The following is a 20761-nucleotide window of genomic DNA, read 5'->3' as shown; positions in this document are numbered from 1 at the left end:
GGGAGCCCAGTCCTGGGCTTTTCCAGTGGACTTAGGTCCATTCTCAGCGGCTTGCCCAGGCCTCCTGGTCCTCCCGGCCCTCCCTTCCCTTCCCCACCCGCAGTCATAGCCTGATCTGTTCCGGGATGAGAGGGAGCTTTCCAGTCAGAAATACCTGAGTTCAAGCCCCTTTTCTGCCACCTACAGGGTATTCAACCTTAGCTGAGTGTGAATTTACTTCTCTGAGCCTCGGTTTTCCTCACCTGTCAAGTGGAGTCGATAATACCTAGGCTGCCCCCACCATTAAACCCGGTCGCTTGGCCTCTCCCCCAGAGTGTCGGATTCAGTGGGTCTAGGGTGGGCCTAAGAGTTTGCATTTCTAGCATGTTCCCAGATGATGCCAATGCTGCTGGTCCAGGGACCCCACTCGGAGAACCACTGGCTTCACCCTTCGTAGAAAACCAGTGAACGTTCCCCCCCACCCCGCACCTCATCCTTCCCCGACACCTGCCCTGCTGGCCTTTTCTCCTTTTCTCCTTGGGTCTCTCCCAGGAGCCCAGAGGAAGGGGTGCCTGCAGGGGAGTTTCCTGTCCGTGCACCGGGTCCTCCGCCAGGGTGTGCCGGGAGCTCTTGGGCCCCAGAACTTGTGTGGGAGGGGTGGGGCTGGGGAGCTCAGGGCTTCCTGTGGCCACAGCTCACTCGGCTCCGTCTCTCCACGTGTGCGTATCTAGCTCTTCAAAGGGAAGTTCTTCGTATGCCAAGGCGAGGACACCAGGAACATCACCAACAAGTCTGACTGTGCCGAGGCCAGTTACCGGTGGGTCCGGCACAAGTACAACTTTGACAACCTCGGCCAGGTGAGCTCCACGCTCCAAGGTGGGGGTGGGGGTGGCGGTGGCAGGCATCCAGAGAGGACAAGAGTCCACGCGTCACGATGCGCACAGGGCAACTGACTTGCCAGCATCGTCAGCGCCTTCTCTTCTTTGGTGTTCGCAAACACAGAGCCATGTAGAAGATGAAATCGCTCATTCACTTTTGCTTCCCAGACCCGGCCTGGTGTTGCTTTCTGGATTTCCAGGGCTCTGGTGTCCCTTGCTCAGAGGCCTTGATCATCTCCCAGGGCTTCTCTGGCTTCACACGAGCCACGGAGCCCTGGGACAGAGAGCTCTCATAGGGCCCAGAGTGACTCGGGCCTGACCTCTGAAGAGCGAGGGTCCCCTGAGGTGCTCTGCCAGGAGGTGCTCTGGGGACAGGTGGTGGTTGGTTTGGCCACACATCCCAGGTTTCAGATGGTTTCTCCTCCTCCCCTCCCCCAAGGCCCTGATGTCCCTGTTCGTGCTGGCCTCCAAGGATGGCTGGGTGGACATCATGTACGACGGGCTGGATGCTGTGGGTGTGGACCAACAGGTAGGGTTGGGGTGGGCAGGATCCACCTTTGGGCTCAGGCCGCTCTAGGCATGATGGGGTGCAGGCCCTGGACAGAAAGAGGGAGGCTGGTTGGCAAAATGCCATCAAAGAGACCTCACCCCTTACAGCAGAGGCTTTGACTGGTCGCCTGCGGGCCAAATCCCAGAGTGCTTTATTAGATTGCAACATGTTTACACTTTTTTGAATAGTGACAAACATCTAAAAATTGGTGGATTTCATGCAAAAATCCAGAATTGGGCCTGTGCAGGATTATGTGTTTTATTAGATTGCAACACATTTACACTTTTTTGAATAGTAGCAAACATCTAAAAATTGGTGGATTTCACGTGAAAATGCAGAAATTGGGCCTGCGCAGGATTAGTCTAAGGATCTGGGAACATAGGGTTTGCCTTCCTTGGGGCAGGAGTTACCTGGAACAAGGAAGCAGCTTCTCCTTTTGGATAGAATACCTACCCCTCTACTTTGCCACAGTCTCCACCCCTCCCTACTGTCTAACACCGAAGCCACATCACTCATTTAGATCACCTGCTGGGGCCCTGTAGCTAACAAAGCCTGCAGACCGCATCTTAATGACACCAGGCTGTGGGGCAGCACCCGAGGCAGCCGGGTGTGACGCATCCTCAGGCTGATGCTTCCCCCTGTGCTTCCTGATCCCCACCAGCCCATCATGAACCACAACCCCTGGATGCTGCTGTACTTCATCTCGTTCCTGCTCATTGTGGCCTTCTTTGTCCTGAACATGTTTGTGGGCGTGGTGGTGGAGAACTTCCACAAGTGTCGGCAGCACCAGGAGGAGGAGGAGTCTCGGCGGCGGGAGGAGAAGCGTCTACGGAGACTGGAGAAAAAGAGAAGGAGTAAGGAGAAGCAGATGGCTGGTCGGTAGTCTTTCCACATCTCTCTGAGTCGTGCTTGACCTTGGCCTTGTGACTGCAGGGGACCAGGGGCTGGGGCAGGGGGCCGGGAGAAGGTGCTCCCACCCCCCTCCTCACCTCCTTCCCCTCAAGAGCATGTCAGCCTTTAGAGCACGCATGAAGCAGACCAGTTCAGCCCCATGGGGGAGGGGGAGCGACCCCCACCCTGCGGGGCTCCCTGGGTCTCAGCATCATACTCCTCAGAGGATGCCAGGCGGAAGGTGATGCACGACCTCTCCCAGCTAGCCTCTCAGAGGAGCCTCATGGGATGAGAATCCTGCTACTTTGCTGCCTGCCGGTGTCCAGAGACCCAGGAACTGGCCCAGGCGCCAGACTCGCTTGCCCCTGGGTTGGGGAGCAAGCACCTCGAACCTGTGCCTGCCTAGGGTCTATAGTTGCAGAACCGACAAATGGATAATGCGTGAGAGAACCCCAGACCCACTCTCTCTCCCTATCTCCAGCAAAAGCCCATGGCTTCCTGGTTCCTGGTTGTCTTTTTTTTTTTTTTTTTGCCAAGCCGGAGTGGGGAAAAATCTCTCAGGGAAGGTGTGAGGTTATAGGAATTCTAAGCTCACGACTCTCTGGCCTTAGACCCTTCAGCCCCCTCACCTGGGATCTCCAACATCTCTTGGCGTTGGTTGGGGGAGGCCCCCTCCCATCCCTCCTCATGCTCTTAGGCCAGGGGTAGGCCAAGACTAAGGGAAAAGACACAGATTCCAGGAAGAATTCGAGAGAAGGAACAGGCGCGGGAGCCCCTTTGTTTCTCCAGGTGTGTCTGCACCTGTCTCCCCGTCTTCGGGTCCCTGTCCGTCTGTCTGGTACTCCATAATCTCTGCGACTCTCCCTCAGTCACGGCCCACGTCTCGCTGAGTATCTTTGTGCGTGGGTTTCTCTAAGGCTTTGTGTGTCTGTCTCTGTCTGGTCCACGGGGTTCCCTTCTCTCTGCCCTTTCAAAAACCGTCTTCCTCACGCCAATAAGATGTGTGCAGTGCTCTGAGTTTTCCCTTTGGTTTGTTGAAATGTGAGTACCAACAAAGGGGTTAGCGGGCGCGGTGCCCCTCCCTCCGCTCTGCCCCTGGCCCTTTCTCCTGCTACCTGTGGGGGGCACCTGGAGCGAGGGGAGGGGGCGGGGAGGGGCTGGGGCTGGTGGAGGGGGGACAGACCCAGAGCTCCCTGTGCCGGGGGAGGTGGGGCAGGACCTCAGGACCCATGGCGATGGCGAGGAGATACTGACCTCTGGGCAGTGGTGGGTGGTGCAGTTCTCCACGTCCCACATCCTCAACGCCCATGCCCCACGCCCCCTGCTTGACTCTGGGGTAGGGGCCCCATCTGGGCTCTCCCAGTGGATGTCTGAAGCTGAGCAGGTGCACCACCCCCAGTAGCCACGCCAGCACCCCAGCTCCATCCGCCCCGCCCCTCCTTGCAGTCTGCCTTCTCAGTGGCAGGACCTCTCCAGGTGGAATTCTTTTGGCAGGAGGCACTTGTGGCCCTGCCTGACCAGCTGGCTCCCTTCTGGGGTCTGGAGCTATCTCAGGTGCTGCCCAGGCCGAGGCGTGGGTAGGAGTGGACATCTGTTCTGATGACAGGCTGCCTGCCCCTCCCTATGACTCCGTCTCCCTGCCCTGTGACCCTGAGGAGCTGGCCCAATGGCTCATCTTCCTCAAGTGCCCTGGGCCTGGAGTTTGGGGCTGGACATTCAGGACCAGCCACCCGTGCTCGGGGCATCCCATTTATAGGTGGAGCGAGGGTTGGAGCCAAGGGGGAGCAAGCTGCTTAGAGGGGGCCCTGCCCAGCCCACCTGGTCCGGCCAGTGACCAATGTCGTGTTTCGTTCTTTTAGATCTAATGCTGGACGATGTAATTGCTTCCGGCAGCTCATCCAGCGCGGCGCCAGGTACTGCGTCTGGGGTTGTGGGTTCCAGGGCGAGGCCCGGGGGCAGTCAGGCCCTACCTGCCCCCAGGCCCGCCTCATGCGTGCCGCGATGTCCTCTTTGCTCCCCCCTCCTTGGCTCATTGATTCCATCCTCTTGGGGTGAGGGAGTGAGGGTCCCTGGGGCGCCGGGCTCTGCGTCATCCTCTAGGCCTGTGCTACGCCGGACTGGAAGGGGACGGTCTTGCACGTTCCTTCCTCCCATACCTCTTGGAGGACGCACCTTCTCCCTGCAGGGCTTCCAAGGGCCCAGCTGCCCAGCCCCCTGCAGCCCGTTCCCACTCCTGCTCCTCCCCCGTGTCACACCGTTCGATTGTTAGAGCTGCAAATCTCTCCCGTCTCCTTTTGTCTGAAGGGGAGACTTTGATCCAAGCAAGCGGGATGAGAGGAGCAGAGAGGGAAAGGATTTGTTTTAAAAATGTAACAATGAATAATTGAACAGACTCATTAATAGTCAAGTAATCGCGGTGGCCACGTCATCGCTACAAACAGCAGGATTGGGAATCGAAGGCCTGAGTTAGCTGCAAGCTTCTCCCCCCAGAAAGCCAAAGGTTCAGGGGTGAGTTGGGTCCTTGTCTTTGAGAGCCGTGTCCCTGGGAAGGCTCTGGTCCTGCTTGTCCTCCCCTGGTCCTCAGGCCACTGCTCCCCCAACACGGCCCCCAGGCAGAGGGTCAGAGGCTCAGGGGAGCCTGGGACAGGGCTGCAGGGCCTCGTTCCACCCTCTGATGTCTTTGCCCAGTGGTTCCCAATCTGTTCATCCCCAAGGGCTCCCCTTATCGTCTCCTCCAGCAGACCCCATGTTCTAAGAGCCTGCCTTTGAAGTTAGGTGCACCTCAGTAATGACTTTGTTTCACTGCTTTTGCTAATCAAAGGCACATCTAATTGCTCACCAGAGCTTCTGAGCTGTGGAAGGTTTCTCACGGAACGATAGCAAAGAAAGACCCTCTTGCCATTAAGCTGGTCTGTGGGGTCTTAACATGGGCCTAGGTATGAGTTCTTTTAAGCTTTTAGAAGTATTGAAAAGGACATAAGGACCCCCATGTGGCTGCCTTCTTGGGCTGCGGAGGACTTGGGACTTCAGGCTGGGAACCACTAGGCTGCACCTTTCCCCACTATTCTGCGCTCCCCCAGAAGCCAGACTCTGGCAGATGCTGCCCTCTAGGTGTTGGGCTGCCTGATCTGTGAGGGCTCAGGGTATCCCTGAGCCTTGATTTGGGAGGCCATCCCTGAGGATTGATGTCTTCTGTCCCCATGGTGCCGAGCTCTGGTGTTTGGCACTGAGAGACCATCTATCTGTCTGGGGGTTCAGGAGGCTCCGGCAGGTTCGTGTCTGTCTTGCCTGGGTCCCACGTCTCTGTGTCAGGCTGTACACAAATTCCTGATGTGTTAGGGGGGAGGGGAGGGGAGGAGGAAGTAGCTTCAGCTTTTCCCTTATAGGGTCACCTGATCTGAAGACTGGAGTGTCCACACTTGCTCATTTTCCCGATACCACCCTAGCATAGGGCTAGTCCAAAGAAGCTTCTCCACCAGGAATTAACACCTCTTGGCCCCAAGGTCTCCTCCCAAGACACCCACTCAATGCCCCACATCTGTGTTATCCTCACGCTGCACCCCCATTCTGGGCACATTCCACCATGCTCCCGTTGGCACCTACAGGCACGTCCCCTGATGACAATAGTGTGTCTTACCTTTCCAGCTGGTGATGAAGACTCAGAGACCCCTCGCAAGGGCTCGGACCACTCCCAGACCCCTCTTTCCCAAACCTGGTGCTCTGTGTGGTCTCTAGTAGAGCTTTTCACACTGCTGTGTGCCTAAGAACCACCTGAAGAACATAGTAAAACACAGATTCCTGAGCACCGCCCTAGAAATTCTCCTGGAGTGCTCTAGGGGAGGACCTGAACATCTGCATTTCCAATCCGTTGCCATGGGATGGCGATGATGATGCGTGGTCTACCCAGCTGTGTGATGGGTATGAAGTCGCACCCCCTAGTCTGGGGCAGCTAGAATGAACCCCCCATCCCCACCCCGTGCACCACACCTCCCGGCCAGCTCTACTCCCACTCGGTGCTGCTCCCAGAGGAGGGGGCCAGCCAGACCCCCGGGAAAGAGAGAAGGAAAGACTCACTGATTATCAGGGAAATGGGCCTGACAGGACACCTGGGTCCAGCCCAGCTTCCAGGCGAAGGGAGGGACCGGGGTCACTGACTGACATCCACTGCGCTCCTGTCGGCCCCCTGTGGCGCTTACGTCCCCTCAACCTCTCTCATTCCACCGGGACCCCGTGATCAGGCCTGGCCACGGCAGCTGAAGGTGTGGCTTCTGCCAAGGGGGCCTGCGTCCCTGGGAGCGACCCCTGCCTTCCGCCTATTCCTTGCCACTCTTCTTTGCAAACCCTCTGCCCTGGCTGTGCCTTGGGCTCCACTAACTGCCTGCGCCTGTTGTCCTCACTCACAGCCATGTGGTCCCTGCTCCTCTCCCGGCTCCTGCCCTGGCTGGGGGCTGGGCAGTCCTGGGGGCGCCCCTCCCCCGACTCTCCAGCTCAGCCCAAGGCAGCTCCTACTGGTGGGCGGCGGGAAGATGGGCTATGGCCGGAGCCCTCGGAGGAGCAGCCCCGTCCAAGGCTACTCCGGGAGGTCTCGACTTCTCTGAGCTAAGGGGCTTGCCTGGAGAACCCAGGCCTGGGGAGCCACAGCTGGGTGGCATCATCCAAAGCCTAAGAGCGAGAGCCTTTGGGAAAATTCTCCGAAGGGCCCCTCTGGGGCAAGGCCGCAAGTCCTCGTGTCTAAACCCACCAGGCGGCTGGCGGGAGATGCGGGTGGGAGTTCCGGTCCTGGCTCCATCCCGGCCTCACAATGTGCGGACAAGTCCCTTGTGCGGGGCCTCGTTCCCTCCCTGCGTGAAACAAAGGGGTTGACCAAGGGCATGCCGATCAGACTGGCCCTGGGACCCTTGGGATTTCTGGCAGCCTCGGCACCTGCTGGTCTGGGATGGGGGCCGGGGCTGGAGGGGCAGACCTCAGGGGCCCGGCACCTGTCACTCTGAGCAACATGCCCTGCCTCTGCCCTGTCGCCTTCTTTGCTCCGGGCTGCCTGGAGGAGGGTCACAGGCTAATCCCAGCCCGCCTGCCCTCAGACAGCTAGAGCGAGGCCAGAAGACAGAGGTGGCAGCAGCAGCTCCCTTTGGCCTGGGGCTGCCTACGTAGTCAGACTAGGGGGACAGGGAAGGGGGGGGCTCTCCCCACCCCTCCTCTGCATTATCTCAGCTAATAACGGGGCTAATAAGGAACCACTTTTTCTAACCTAATTGTATTCAAGCATTTTAGTTAATTCTCCATTCATATTTTAGCATAATGAGATCGGGTGCTCTCGGCACTTACGGAGATTAATGCAGAGACAATGTTCAGCTGCTAAGGCAACGCAGGGTGACTAGCGCCCCCTGGCTCTCGTGGGTACTGAAGGAAGGAAGGAAGAGGCCCGCTCGCCTGGTCCGCCCTCCACAATCGCAGTGTGGATGACCCGTGGCCTCATGTCCCCTTTCCCGAGCCTCTCTACCTGCCCCTGCCCTGGGGAGCAGAGGGCCATCTGAGCTAACAAAGCCAGAGTTGGCTGGCCCATCTCTGAAAACAAAATGATGGCCTAACGCAGTCTATGGTTGCACCAGAACATTCGGGACTTTCTGCCTCTTGGTTATCCATACCTCAAGGCCGATGCTGGAGAGGGGCATCCGGTGAGCCTGCACATGCAGTTCTTGGGCGCTCTTCTTCCTTCGGCCTTCGGTGGGGGCCCACCCCAGGCCACTCCCTGCCTCAGTTTACCTCTCTGTTCCATAGTCCTCTGCATGGGGAAGGACACTTATCTCTGAGCTGGCCTGGACCCGAAGCTTCCTGCTGCCCCTGAGCCAGCCACTGCTGGCACGGACCTCAGAGGCGGCAGCCCTTGCTGGCTGGCTTCTGCCCTAGACTTTCCGAGGGAGAAGGGCTGTCTGGGACCTGAGGCTGCCCCAAGCCTCCCCATGGGGAGCCTCTTCTTTCTTTGTGGCAATCTGTCAACCGCCTCCAGTTGACATCCATCCCCAACTTGGCCTGGCCTTTCCTCAGCACCCGGAGGAGGGGCCCCCTGCCCTCTCCTGCCCCCAGATTCATTCTGCCTGCTTAGCAGCCCAACCTTCTGGCCCCATGATTTTATAACTAAGTGGTTCACTAATTACAAGAGAAATATGCCTCTGACAGATCTCAGACAGTGCTTCCAGCCCAGCCTGTAGTCTGACGCCGCCCTGACATCCAGGAGCAGGCGGGGCATGGCCTCATTAGAAACTGGGTGAGTCCTTCAGGTGGAGCCCCCCACCCAGATGAATCTGGGAAGCGCAGAGCCCTGTGGCCTCCCCTCTGCACCCCGCCTCCCCCACCCCATGAGGGCCTTCCAGAGGCCTTCAGGGTGGGTCAGTGCGGCCAGCCAAGAAGATGTCCAATTTCCAATCTCCGGTGTTATCCCCAAATCCCAGCTCTGGGTAATCTGCTCTGCTCCCCCCGAGGGGCTGAGCGTGGTAAAGGAGCAAGGACCTTTGCCTCTCTGTTGGTGGAGCTTCCTCTGAGCCTGTAAGACTGGCTGTTTTCCATCTTATTGATCTGGCCTTACGGCGGGACACCAAGTCAAGGGCATTATGAGGGGCTGGTGGATTTTGGAGGCTGCCTCGGGGACGGGGCTCACCTGGTGTCTAATGTGGGTGGGGAGCTCTGCATGTCCTGACCCCTTCTGCACCCAACTGTAGCCAGTAGAACAGACGCTTGGAGGGCAGACGCCGAGGGAGCCCCCCGGCCCCCCCCCGAGAAAGGCAGTGTGTGGAGGGCAAGGATGCGGAGGACTCTGGAATGTTGCGGCTCTGGCGTTAGAGGCTGGCGGCTGTGAGGGACTCGGGTGGCGGGGGCGCCGTGGGGCAGGGGCCCGATGGCTGCTCTGCTCTCCCCCCTGCCCCACCAGAGGCCCAGTGCAAGCCCTACTACTCAGACTACTCCCGCTTCCGGCTCCTCGTCCACCACTTGTGTACCAGCCATTATCTGGACCTCTTCATCACGGGTGTCATTGGGCTGAATGTGGTCACCATGGCCATGGAACACTACCAGCAGCCCCAGGTAGGAGCGAGTGACCGGCCCTCCGGGCCCTGCGTCCAGCCGTGGGCCTGCAGGGTGAAGCTAACCTCCCCTATGCTGGGGTCCCTTGGGCAACTCCTGGGCACCCTACAGGAGTTCCTTGTGCACACCTGGCAGCGACTCTTGGAAGTGGGTATCATCTTGGCTTTACGGATGAGGACGCTGAGGCTCAGAGAGGTTCCATGACTAGACCAAAGTCATATAGCTAGGAAGTGCAGGACCTGACTTCTTCACCCAGCAAATATTTATTGAGTGCCTGCCATGGGCTTCTTTACCCTTTGAGGGTAAAGAAGGCAGACCAGTGAAGACCAGTGTCTGCCCTTTCAGGGTTACGACTCTAGTGAATGTCCAGCTCCAAACTCACCAACGATCTTGCCGCTCCTCAGATCAGCCACCGTCAGCAGTCTTCCAGCCCTCAGGCTCCCCATCTGTAAAATGGGGATGTTGAATTAGTAATGCACAAGGCCCTTTCCGGGCTCTAGTCTTCTGTGCCTTCCAGCACATTCTCATGGGGTCTCCTCCCCATCCCTCAAGGAGAGAGATCCTTTAGCACAAAGTTCGGATCACGCCTAAGGACCCTCTTCTATCTTGGTGTGGTGACCAATGGTCGACCATCATGGCAGGGACAGAAAAGAAAGGTCCCCTTAGACTCCCCTGTCTCCCAGATCCGGAATTGTGATGGAGGGGGAGGGGCAGGCATCCCCCCTGGGCCTTAGGAGACCCTGCATAGACTGCCTCCTATCCCTGCCAGATCCTGGATGAGGCCTTGAAGATCTGCAACTACATCTTCACTGTCATCTTTGTCTTGGAATCAGTTTTTAAACTCGTGGCCTTTGGCTTCCGTCGGTTCTTCCAGGACAGGTAACAGAGAGCGGTGGGGTGTGGGAGAGTGGGGGAAAGGACATGTCTCCCAGGGAAATGCTGAAAAACCTTTCTGGACTCCTGAGGTACAGCCTCCACTCTAGGACCCACCGAGGGCTGATAGCAAGGGGGAGTGGGGGGGGGCATCCAGGGCCTGGGGGAACACAGGCAGCTGGAAATCGATGTGGCCCAGACTGGGGCTTAAGAGCACAGAGCCTGGAGCCAGACTGCCTGGACCAGATTCAGATCCTGGTGCCACCACTTAGAAGCTGGTGACCTAGGGTAAGTTACTCAACTTCTCTGTATGTTGGTTTCCTTATCTATAAAAGGAGAAACAATACTGTGAAGATTATGAGTTCTTATTTGTAAAGCCTTTAAAACAGTGCTTGGCACCTAGTAAACAGCATATAAGTGCCAAATTAAAAAAAAAAAAAAAAAAGAATGAATACAAATGAAAAGCAGAGGTCCTTGAGCTCAAGTCTTAGTCCGACCTGTGCCTTTGTGACCCGAGTCAAGCCATGCCTTCTCCACAGGATGGAGAGGCGGGACTGGCTGACCTCCACCCTCCTTTCTGTAGTCACTTGGGTAGCCACGCCTGCCCCCTCTTCTGCGGTGCTCCCCCCTCAGGGAGCTGTGTCCTCTTTCCAGGTGGAACCAGCTGGACTTGGCCATCGTGCTGCTATCCATCATGGGCATCACGCTGGAGGAGATCGAGGTCAATGCCTCGCTGCCCATCAACCCCACCATCATCCGCATCATGAGGGTGCTGCGCATTGCCCGAGGTCAGTGCCCGGCTACTCGCCTACCACCCACCTGCCCAGGGTGACTGGCCCAGGGGGGATACGGCTGGGGGTGGCTCTGTGGCTGGCCAGGGACTTCATGCGTGTGTGTTCCCATGGGTCTCTCTCCCGGCCCCAGCCTCTGCCAAAGGGGAGGGCTGGGGGCTGGGCCGAGGGCAGGGGTGGAGCTGGCGGAGTGGGGGGCGGCTCACCGCTCTGTCCTGTTCTGCAGTGCTAAAGCTACTGAAGATGGCTGTGGGCATGCGGGCGCTGCTGGACACGGTCATGCAGGCCCTGCCCCAGGTAGCTGGAGGGGGTGTGGGGGGGAGGGGCCCTCTTGGGGGGAGGGGGTGCTTTCCGAAGGGACGGGCAGTAGGGAGCTCAGGGAAGCTGGCTGGGAGACCCAGTGGCACCTTTCCCATTTCTTTTCCTCTCTTCCAGGTGGGGAACCTGGGACTTCTCTTCATGTTGTTGTTTTTCATCTTTGCAGCTCTGGGTGTGGAGCTCTTTGGAGACCTGGGTGAGTCGGGGTGGGGAGAGTAGAGGAGCCAGGGCTGGAGGCCCAGGGGCTCCCGCACTAACTCGGGCCTCTCTCTCCTGCCCTCCTCCTCTAGAGTGTGATGAGACGCACCCCTGCGAGGGCCTGGGCCGGCATGCCACCTTTCGGAACTTTGGCATGGCCTTCCTGACCCTCTTCCGAGTCTCCACGGGTGACAACTGGAATGGCATCATGAAGGTGAGCACCCACAGCCACGGGGGCCCTGCCAGGGCTGGCCCTGGCCCCGGGGAGGCAGTCCCACTCCTTGAGCCCAGATTCCTGAGCAAGATGAGTGGCCATGAATAAAAGCAGGGAATTCCCCTATGCAGGAACACTCCAGAACTCCCGCTCCCCGGGACAGTGTGTAATGCTTTCGCTGCCCGCAGGACACCCTCCGGGACTGTGACCAGGAGTCCACCTGCTACAATACGGTCATCTCCCCCATCTACTTCGTGTCCTTCGTGCTGACGGCCCAGTTTGTGCTGGTCAACGTGGTGATCGCCGTGCTGATGAAGCACCTGGAGGAAAGCAACAAGGAGGCCAAAGAGGAGGCTGAGCTGGAGGCTGAGCTGGAGCTGGAGATGAAGACGCTTAGCCCACAGCCCCGCTCGCCGCTGGGCAGCCCCTTCCTCTGGCCTGGGGTCGAGGGCCCCGACAGCCCCGACAGCCCCAAGCCTGGGGTCCCGCACACTGCGGCCCACACTGGAGCGGCCTCGCGCTTCTCCCTGGAGCACCCCACGGTGAGCAGATGGCCACCCCTGCCGAGAGGGGCATGGGACCTGTGGCCAGTGGCTGGGTGGGTGGTGGACAGGGAGCGGGCAGCGTGGCAGACCCCAGGGCCCCACCTGGATCCTTCTGCCCCTCCTGCCTGGATGCTGAGGGGTAAGCGGTCCCCCGCCCGTCCCCAGAGAGGCTGCCCGCCCTCGCAGCACAGGGCCACCCCAGCAAGCCACGGGCACGTGTGCTGGCTCGTCCACGCCCTGCGCCTCCAGCCCAGTCGGCCTCCCCGTCTTGGCTCTTAGGTTCAAGGCTAAGTTTTCTGTTTCCTTCCTGTTTCTTTCTTACCCTTGCCCGATTACCAAACCTCTTTCCTTCCCACCCTTCAACCTGCCTGATTCCATCTCTCAATCCTTTCCTTACCTTCGTTTTCCCTCTCCCTCTCTCCCTGTGAGCTCTTCTCATCTCTGGCTCCCATTCTCCTCCCTCCCACACCTCTGTCTCCTCTGTCCTATCCCCTCTTCCTTCTCCTGTGTCTTTGTTGCTGGTGTGTGTGTGTGTGCGCACCTATGTGTGTGCATGTGACCTCCTCCTCTCTCTCCCTCTGTGTCTCTTTGTCAATCCCCCGCCACTACAACACTTCCCCCCGTTGCCCCTCTGAACCCCGCTCCCCTGACTCTCCGGCTCCCCTCCTGGGCTGGTCCTCCCCAGGACAGACAGCTGTTTGACACCATATCCCTGCTGATCCAGGGCTCCCTGGAAGGGGAGCTGAAGCTGATGGACGAGCTGGCAGGCCCTGGGGGCCAGCCCTCTGCCTTCCCTCCCGCCCGCAGCCCGGGCGGCTCCGACCCACAGGTTACTGTGCCCCGTGCTGTGCCGGGCTGTGCCATGCTGCGCCGCGCTTCTGGGGAGGCGGGGGGTGTTTCCTGCCCACTGGGTCGCTGGAGAAAGAACAGTCTCAGGGCCTCAGTTGAGCTTTGGGCTTGGCAGGAGGCAGCCGGGGGTTCTTACAAGCTGAGATTAACCCTTGGAACACATACTTGGAAGGTAGGGACACTGAGATTGCACTTCCAGGGGAGAAGGACGAATGGAGGAGGGGCTTACAGAGGGCATTTGTCAGAAAGAACCTGGACAAAAAGAGGAGGGGGCAGAAGACAAGTTGGCAGTGGGACCTTAGTGGGTGGAGGGAGTGAGGTGCCAAATCCAGGGGAGAAGGGCTTTTGGGGATAGTGCAGGTGGCCAGGGGACCCGTGGAGGGCTATGTCTTAGGCCACCGTCTGCTTCTTCCCTCTGTCCAGCGCCCATCCCCAAAACCTCTGTTTGGTGGCTTTTTTAGCCATGGAGCCCGTTAGACATGATGAGTGCCCTCAGTAGCCAGTGCTTTCTGACCTGGTCATGGGAGGAAATGGAAGGTTCCAGCTGAGAGTGGATTCTGGGGACCTCGCTGTGAAATAAGACCAGGTGTCCCCCATAAGCCCAGTCTCTTTCCACAGCTCTGCGTGTTTTTCTTTCCCAGTCCCATCTAAACACGGCTCTTCGGCTTCCTGGGGTTCTCCTACCCACCTCTTCCCCCCTTGTGGCCCCCTCCGTTTGGCAGAGCGCCCTGTCATCTCTCCTGGGTCAGGCGCTGCAGGGAAGCCCCCGGTAGGCCTGGAGTGGAGGCAAGAAAACAGGTGTTAGTGGGAGATAGAAAAGCCTGGTGTTCCACAGGCCCTGTTGGGTGGAGGCGAAGGAAGGCAGCTTCCCAGGACCTGGGACACCTGTAGCCTGTTCCAAAGAAATAGACAGTTATCCTCACATAGGAAGGGACCCTGCCTCTAGGGTCCCTGACCTCTTGAATCCCCTCTTGGAATTCAGTCTCAGATGGGCTGTAGGGACTTCAACCTGGCAATGACCTAGAATGATCTGTGAGAGAACACATCCCTTCCCGAGGCCTCCCATCCTGAAGGAGGCTCATGGCGGTGGGGTGGGGGGGGGAGAGGGGGAGGTGCAGGGAGAGAAGAGGACATGATGGGCTGATCAGGCAGATGGCTCATCTGGGAGGGATGGCCCTCCCCTTCCCCAGGGTGCTGTAGGCACTGAAATCCCCCCCACAGATCCCTGGTGAGCCAGCCAGTTTGCGTGGCGGCCCACCCCAGTGCGCTCAATTCAGAATGGCGGCAGGAGGAGAGCATCTCCCAGAACCCAAGCTAAAGAGGGCGGGCAAGCTGCCGGCAGGCGGAGGAGGGCCCAGGAGGGGAGAAGCCAGAATCTGGGGGCAGGCCAAGTCCTGCCAGGCTTTTGGAAGCAGACAGAATAAGCAGAAAACAGTCATCAGATTGGCAGCTTTGTCCCCAGCGCCCCCCACGCTGCTCTGTCTGTGCCGAGAGTAGAGAGGTGCTTTGCTGGCCTTTCTTCATTTTTTTTTTTTCCTGGTCTCATCTTTCTGAGAGTTGAAAGCCCTCCCTGCTCCCCGCTTCCTCCCTGGGTGGTGGTAGTGTGGGAAGGGGCCATTCAGGTTCCTGGGGTATCTTTAGAATAAGTTTCTGCTTCTCCTGCTTTGTCGGGGTTCGGGATTCGGGGTTCACTCTCTTTGGCGCCTGCCGCAGCCTCTCGGATCAGAGGAGGGGCTTGAAGGGGGGGGAGGTGTTGTCAGTTGACTTGGGAGAGGGGTGGGGAGAGAGAAGAGAGGCCTTTTCCCCCCGTGCTTCTGCTTCGTGGAAAGGAGGAAAGGGGGGCTCTGTGTGTGCGCGTGCGCGCGCGCGCATGTGTGTGTGTGCGTGTGTGTGTGTGTGTGTGCATGCACGCGCAAGTGTGTGCGCTGTCCTGGTTTCTTATGCCTGATCATCTCTCTCCCTGTCTAGATCCCTCTAGCTGAGATGGAGGCTCTGTCTCTGACGTCAGAGATTGTGTCTGAACCGTCCTGCTCTCTAGCTCTGACGGATGACTCTTTGCCTGATGACACTCACACACTCTTACTTAGTGCCCTGGAGAGCAATGTACTTACACATGGCCCCTTACTGCTCCCCCAGCCTCCCCAGGGGCTGGGCTGGCTGCAGGGCTCCAGATCCCTCCCCTCCCCTCTCTCTCTCTCTCTCTCTGCCACCAGGCCCCACCCAGAGGCATCCCAGAGCAAGTCGCTCCGTGCCCCAGGCATCCCTAGGTCTTTCCAGTTCCCCACTGTGGACAAAGAAATTAGACGAGATTAAACTGGGGCCTCAAGGGCCCAGGGGCACAGTTGTGAAAGAGTTAACCTAGACATCCAGGAGTAACACAGCCCAAAACAGAGGTGGCATTAGGCAGCTAGCTAACCAAGGGGCCTGCCTGGATGCGGAGTCAGTCTCTGTATTTGGAGCCTGTGCAAGCCAGCCCTTCCCCTCCCCGCTGCCCTCCCTCCCCCCTCCTCGCCACATGAGCCATCCCCCCCTCCTCCTGGTGGGTGAAACCTCCATCTCTGCTGCTACCAACCAGTCCTTCTGCCTGGGGAGCTGTCCCTGTCTCCTCCGTCGCTGTCCCTGCGTGTCTCCATGTCCTGGGGGGGGGGTCTTTGTGTTTGGGACAGCTTCTTCACCCCTGCCCAGCTCCCCTTCCCCTTCCGACTGCGAGCAGCTCCCTCCGCCCTGCCTCCCCCCTCCTCTGATGACTTAAGAGACAGGGGCCCCTTCTTCACAGCAGGACCCAGCTGGGGTCCGGCTTTGACCACAGGCTGGGGGTCCCTAGGGGTCTTGAGGTGGCTGGCAGAAGTGGAGCCTGGGGCTGATAGGGGGAGCAAAGGCTCCAGACTCTTCCAACAGCCCCTACTGGGGCTCCTTAACCGGCTGGGCCTGTGTGGGGACACGACCCCTCCAGCCTCTCTGAGAACTAGGAATGGAGGGTACAGGGGACCCCCCCAAGGAGGAAGGGGGTCACGGGGAGATGGAGAAATCTTTTGGGAACAAACCTTGACTCCCTCCAGCTGGGTGTCAAAGGCCGATTACTGCTTTTCTTTGAAACAAATTCAAAAAACTCACTCCCACCCCCAATCTGTCCAGTAAGGGAGGCCCTGAGTCCGTGGTATTCAAGGTATTCAGACCTCGCCTCCCCCACCTCCCATTTGCCACCTGCCAGGGTCATTGAGTAATCAAAAGTGGGGGGAGCCAGGTGGGGGAGCCCGCTGACATTCCCCCATGGTCACCTGTCACCGAACCCACATTAACTCAGCTCACGCCCAGTGCTGGGCCCCGGCGCTGTCTTAAAGCCCTGGGCAGTGAGGCAGTCTCTGCTCTGTAGGCAGGCCCTGCTCACTGGGTGGGTCCCCCCATTCCCCACCCCACCCCCATAGCCCCAGCACAGGGATACGGGGGTGCTTTTAGCTTTTTGTCCTCTGTGCAGCTTCAGAGCCTCTTAATGGGGCCCCGGGAACCACCTCTTGAACCACCTGCCGGGCTGGGCCTGGGAGCTGCTCTCCCTTTTTTGGACACCTTCTCACTCCTCCACCATCCCCACCAGGAGGCTCCGGGGAAGTGACGCAGTATCGGATAGCTTTCTGGGCAGGGACTCCCCCCACCTGCTTCCTTGCTGTGCTGGAGGGCTCATCCATGTGTCTGCCCCCTTTTCCCCCACCGACTAACTCATCCCATTACCGCCTTGTCGGGGGAGGGGATGGGGCCCGAGCCGGGGTGGGGGTGGGGGGGTGGGGGGCGGCTTCTGGTTTCTGTTGTCCAGATCTGCCTCAGTTAGCCAATCCGGATGCCCCCTCTTTTTCCTACCTCCTTCCCCTGTTCCTTTTGCAGATGGAGCCCCACCCCGAGGAGATGCCCCTGGCATTGGGACCAGACCTGCTGACCGTACGGAAGTCTGGGGTCAGCCGGACGCACTCCCTGCCCAATGACAGCTACATGTGCCGGGATGGAAGCAGCGCCGAGGGGTCCCTAGGTCGCAGAAGCTGGGGGCTCCCCAAAGCTCAGTCAGGTAGCAGGGCTCAGGCAGGCCGCCTTGGCTCACACAGGGAGACCCATCCTTGCCTCAGCCCAGTCCTGACCTGCGGGGGAGGGGCATTGAGGCAGGAAGAGAGGTCTCTCCGACCTCCAAGGGACCCCCAGCCCACGAGAGTGGCTTTCAATCCAGGATGAGAGGTCTGTGGGGACAGTAGAGGCCCGGGGGGGGGGGGGAGGGGGGGGAGGGGAGGGGAGGGACTTAGGTGAGAGCCAGACCACTGACCTTCCAGCTCTTCTCTCTCCTCCTGGCCCCTCTGCCCACAGGCTCTGTCTTGTCCGTCCACTCCCAGCCAGCAGACACCAGCTACATCTTGCAGCTTCCCAAAGACACACCCCACCTGCTCCAGCCCCATGGCGCTCCCCCCTGGGGCACCATCCCCAAACTGCCCCCACCAGGCCGCTCCCCTTTGGCTCAGAGACCCCTCAGGCGCCAGGTGAGCAGGTGTGGGGAGGTGGCCCGGGGCCTGGCACGCCTGGCCCCTCTGCTGGGACCCCTAGGCTATTGGTGATGACCAGGTTGCCACGTCCATGCTTCCAGCAAACGTGTATTGCGTGCTGACCATGTGCCAGAGGCAGTTCTAGGTACCGGGGACACAGTCCCGGACAAAGCGGAAGTGGTCTGGGCCCTTTCGGTGTTTACATCCCTCTCCCTTCTTTCCCTGAGGAGGCCTGGAGACCAAGTTGCTTAGGGACGCAGGTCAACTTGGCAGGAGAACCCATGTCTCTGGACTCCCTTTCCCTGGCCCAGAGGCGCCTCCCAGTTATTCTCTGTACTTCTAGACTTAGCTAAGGGACACAAGGCACGTTTTAAGGACCTCCACCTTTGGCCAAGCCCGGGGCCCACCTTCCAAGGGCACAGAGCTGAGGCTCAGGCAGCCAGGGGAGGCTTATCTGTCCCCACAGTGACAGGACCACAGCCCGCACCCCGTGTGCCCTTATGTGTGATCGTGGCCACATTAGAATCTGCTCAACGCCACACACTTGAGGACGCAGGCCCGGTCCTCGTCCGTTTCCCAAAGATTCACAAAGAGCTTCTGTGTGCCGGGCATGGGGGAGGCAGCCCCTGCCCCGTGGAGCTCACGGGCTAACCAGAGACAGAAATGCCATCAGACCACTGCGGCAATAAGACGCGGCTGCTGGGATGTGCGTGTGTGGGGTGCAGCGGGGAGCAAAGAGGAGGGAGGGGTTACTTCTCACGTGGGGGTAGAGGTTGTCAGGCTCTGTGTCACAGGGAACCTGAGCCCATAAAGTTGAGGGGTGCTTGTCATTCGAGAAGGGTTTTCAAGGCCAAAGAAATAGCCTGTGCAAAGGGCTGGGAGCAGAGCTGGCCCAGTGCTTTCTTGTGTCCCAGGGGCTGGGAGCTCCTGAGAGCCACTCCTGCCGGCGTGGGGGAAGGACGGGGGGCGGGGGGAGCAGGCTGCACGTGGCCCCCGTCTCCAAACAAGACCAAACACTGACCCTCCTGCCTAAGATGGACCTGCAGGGGGAGGACGGGGTTATCTGGCTTGAGGGGATGGGGGGTGGGGGACATGGCTGGAAGACAGTCCCTGGAGGGGGTCGGTGGAAGCCCCTGGGCTGAGCGCTCCTCCTACCTCACACAGGCAGCAATAAGGACTGATTCCCTGGACGTGCAGGGCCTGGGCAGCCGGGAAGACCTGCTGTCCGAGGTGAGTGGGCCCTCCCCACCTCTGGTCCGCGCCTCCTCCTTCTGGGGCCACCTGGGCACCCAGGCGCAGCAGCATCTCCTCCGTCAGAGCACGATCTCGAAGCACAGGCCCCCGCCGGCCCCCTGCCCAGGCTCAGAACCCACTTGGAGCAAAGGCCCCCCGGAGACCAGAAGCAGCTTAGAGCTGGACACGGAGCTGAGCTGGATTTCAGGAGACCTCCTGACCGTGGGCAGCCAGGAGGAGCCCCCGTGCGCACGGGACCTGAAGAAGTGTTACAGCGTGGAGGCCCGGAGCTGCCGGCGCAGGCCTGCGTCCTGGCTGGATGAGCAGAGAAGGCACTCCATTGCGGTCAGCTGCCTGGACAGCGCCTCCCAACCCGGCCTGGGCCCTGACCCCTCTAGCCTTGGGGGCCAGCCTCTTGGGGGGCCTGGAAGCCGGCCCAAGAAAAAACTCAGCCCACCTAGTATCTCCATAGACCCCCCAGAGAGTCAGGGCCCTCGGCCCCCGCCCAGCCCCGGCGTCTGCCTCCGACGGAGGGCTCCGTCCAGCGACTCCAAGGATCCCTCGGCCTCCGGCCCCCCTGACAGCATGGCTGCCTCGCCCCCCCCAAAGAAAGACGTGCTGAGTCTCTCCGGTTTAGCCTCTGACCCAGCAGACCTGGAGCCCTGAGTCCTGCCCCACTCCCCCACTCACCTTTCTCCACTGGGTGCCAAATCCTAGCTCCTCCTCCTGGGCTATGCTCCTGAAAAACGTTCCATATGGACTCCAAGGAGGCGCTCCTCCCCGCCTCAGTGGCGCTGGGAACTGACAAGCAGAATTTCCAGAACGTTCAGAGCAGCGGCCTGGCCACCCTGGGCCCAGGCAGAGAGAGAGAGGCCCAGTGCAGCTGAGGTTCCCAACACCAGGAGCTACTGGGAGAAAGCAATACGTTTGTGCAGAATCTCTATGTATATTCTATTTTATTAAATTAATTGAATCTAGTATATGCGGGATGTACGACATTTTGTGACTGAAGAGACTTGTTTCCTTCTACTTGTATGTGTCTCAGAATATTTTTGAGGCGAAGGCGTCTGTCTCTTGGCTATTTTAACCTAAAATAACCAGTCTAGTTATATTCCCTCTTCTTGCAAAGCACAAGCTGGGACCGAGAGTGCATTTCAGCCCTGCCGGTGGCCCATCTTCAGCGGAGAGTGAGAACCACTTTGGAAACTGTAATGTAACTTATTTTCTCCTTTAACCTTGCCATCATTTTCTGTAGGAAAAAAAAGAGAAAAAGAGAAAAATAAGATTTTACAAATGAAATGGAACCTTTTTATATATATACATACATACATATCTATATCTATATCTATAATAAAGTAATTTTCCAAAATAAAAAGTTAATCCCGGTCCAGAGTAAAAGCAAAAGGGACAGAGTTAGGCATTTCCAGGGGGCACTGGAGAAAGACCGTCCCTGGAGCTGGGGAGTGGGCAGCGGGCAGGGAGTGGGTCGGAGCTGCCTCTGTGTGCGTGAGTGTGTGCGCGTGCGTGTCTGTCTGTCCGTCTGGGGGAGAGAGAACATAACCCTCTCCCGGGAGGGCTGCCACCTTGCAGCCTCACCTGGGGAGGGGGGGGACAAAGGCGGAGTTGGAAGGCTAGGCCAGCAGGGTCTACTGCTTCTACCAAAGCTTTCTCGCTTCCTCCGCGCCAGGCAGCTCTGTGAATGTGAGTAATTCCAGATTAACTCTTATTTCTGCTGACAGCTATCAGCCGCACATTGAAAGCTGGAAATTGGCATAATGAAGCTGTTTTGGTTAATGGGGCCGACGGAGACCGGGGGAGGCGGCCTCAGCTGTCGCCGAGGGGATCTGT

General features: G+C 59.0%; 1 protein-coding gene and 1 long non-coding RNA gene across 21 annotated transcripts in view; one reads left to right on the top strand and one right to left on the bottom strand.

Moving 5' to 3' along the window:
- The window catches only part of CACNA1G (calcium voltage-gated channel subunit alpha1 G), a 61633-nt gene extending 41742 nt beyond the window's left edge, over positions 1-19891 (top strand). For 3 of the 20 annotated variants that reach the window (XM_036076277.2, XM_036076272.2, XM_036076271.2), the window contains 15 exons: positions 711-836; positions 1297-1386; positions 2069-2282; positions 9224-9375; positions 10145-10254; positions 10903-11036; positions 11266-11336; positions 11475-11553; positions 11648-11769; positions 11958-12311; positions 13000-13143; positions 15132-15266; positions 17040-17217; positions 17508-17677; positions 18845-19891. In XM_036076277.2, the coding sequence (XP_035932170.2) occupies positions 711-836; positions 1297-1386; positions 2069-2282; positions 9224-9375; positions 10145-10254; positions 10903-11036; positions 11266-11336; positions 11475-11553; positions 11648-11769; positions 11958-12311; positions 13000-13143; positions 15132-15266; positions 17040-17217; positions 17508-17677; positions 18845-19579 (2814 nt within the window). In that variant the 3' untranslated portion in view covers positions 19580-19891. Of the gene's footprint in view, positions 1-710; positions 837-1296; positions 1387-2068; positions 2283-4157; positions 4212-9223; positions 9376-10144; positions 10255-10902; positions 11037-11265; positions 11337-11474; positions 11554-11647; positions 11770-11957; positions 12312-12999; positions 13144-15131; positions 15267-17039; positions 17218-17507; positions 17678-18844 lie in introns of all 20 variants that reach the window. The other 17 variants (XM_036076297.2, XM_036076291.2, XM_036076290.2 and 14 more) reach the window with 8 other exon arrangements.
- On the bottom strand, positions 11952-19726 carry LOC118525509 (uncharacterized). The gene is made up of 3 exons (XR_004912185.2): positions 19604-19726; positions 13852-13938; positions 11952-12089 (listed from the first exon to the last, which is right to left on the bottom strand). It is a non-coding gene; the product is annotated as an uncharacterized LOC118525509 (long non-coding RNA).
- Positions 19892-20761: the final 870 nt, after the last annotated feature.

Source organism: Halichoerus grypus, chromosome 2 (assembly GCF_964656455.1).
Source record: "Halichoerus grypus chromosome 2, mHalGry1.hap1.1, whole genome shotgun sequence".
NCBI classification, from domain to species: domain Eukaryota; kingdom Metazoa; phylum Chordata; class Mammalia; order Carnivora; family Phocidae; genus Halichoerus; species Halichoerus grypus.
This window is presented reverse-complemented; position numbering and strand designations above follow the sequence as displayed.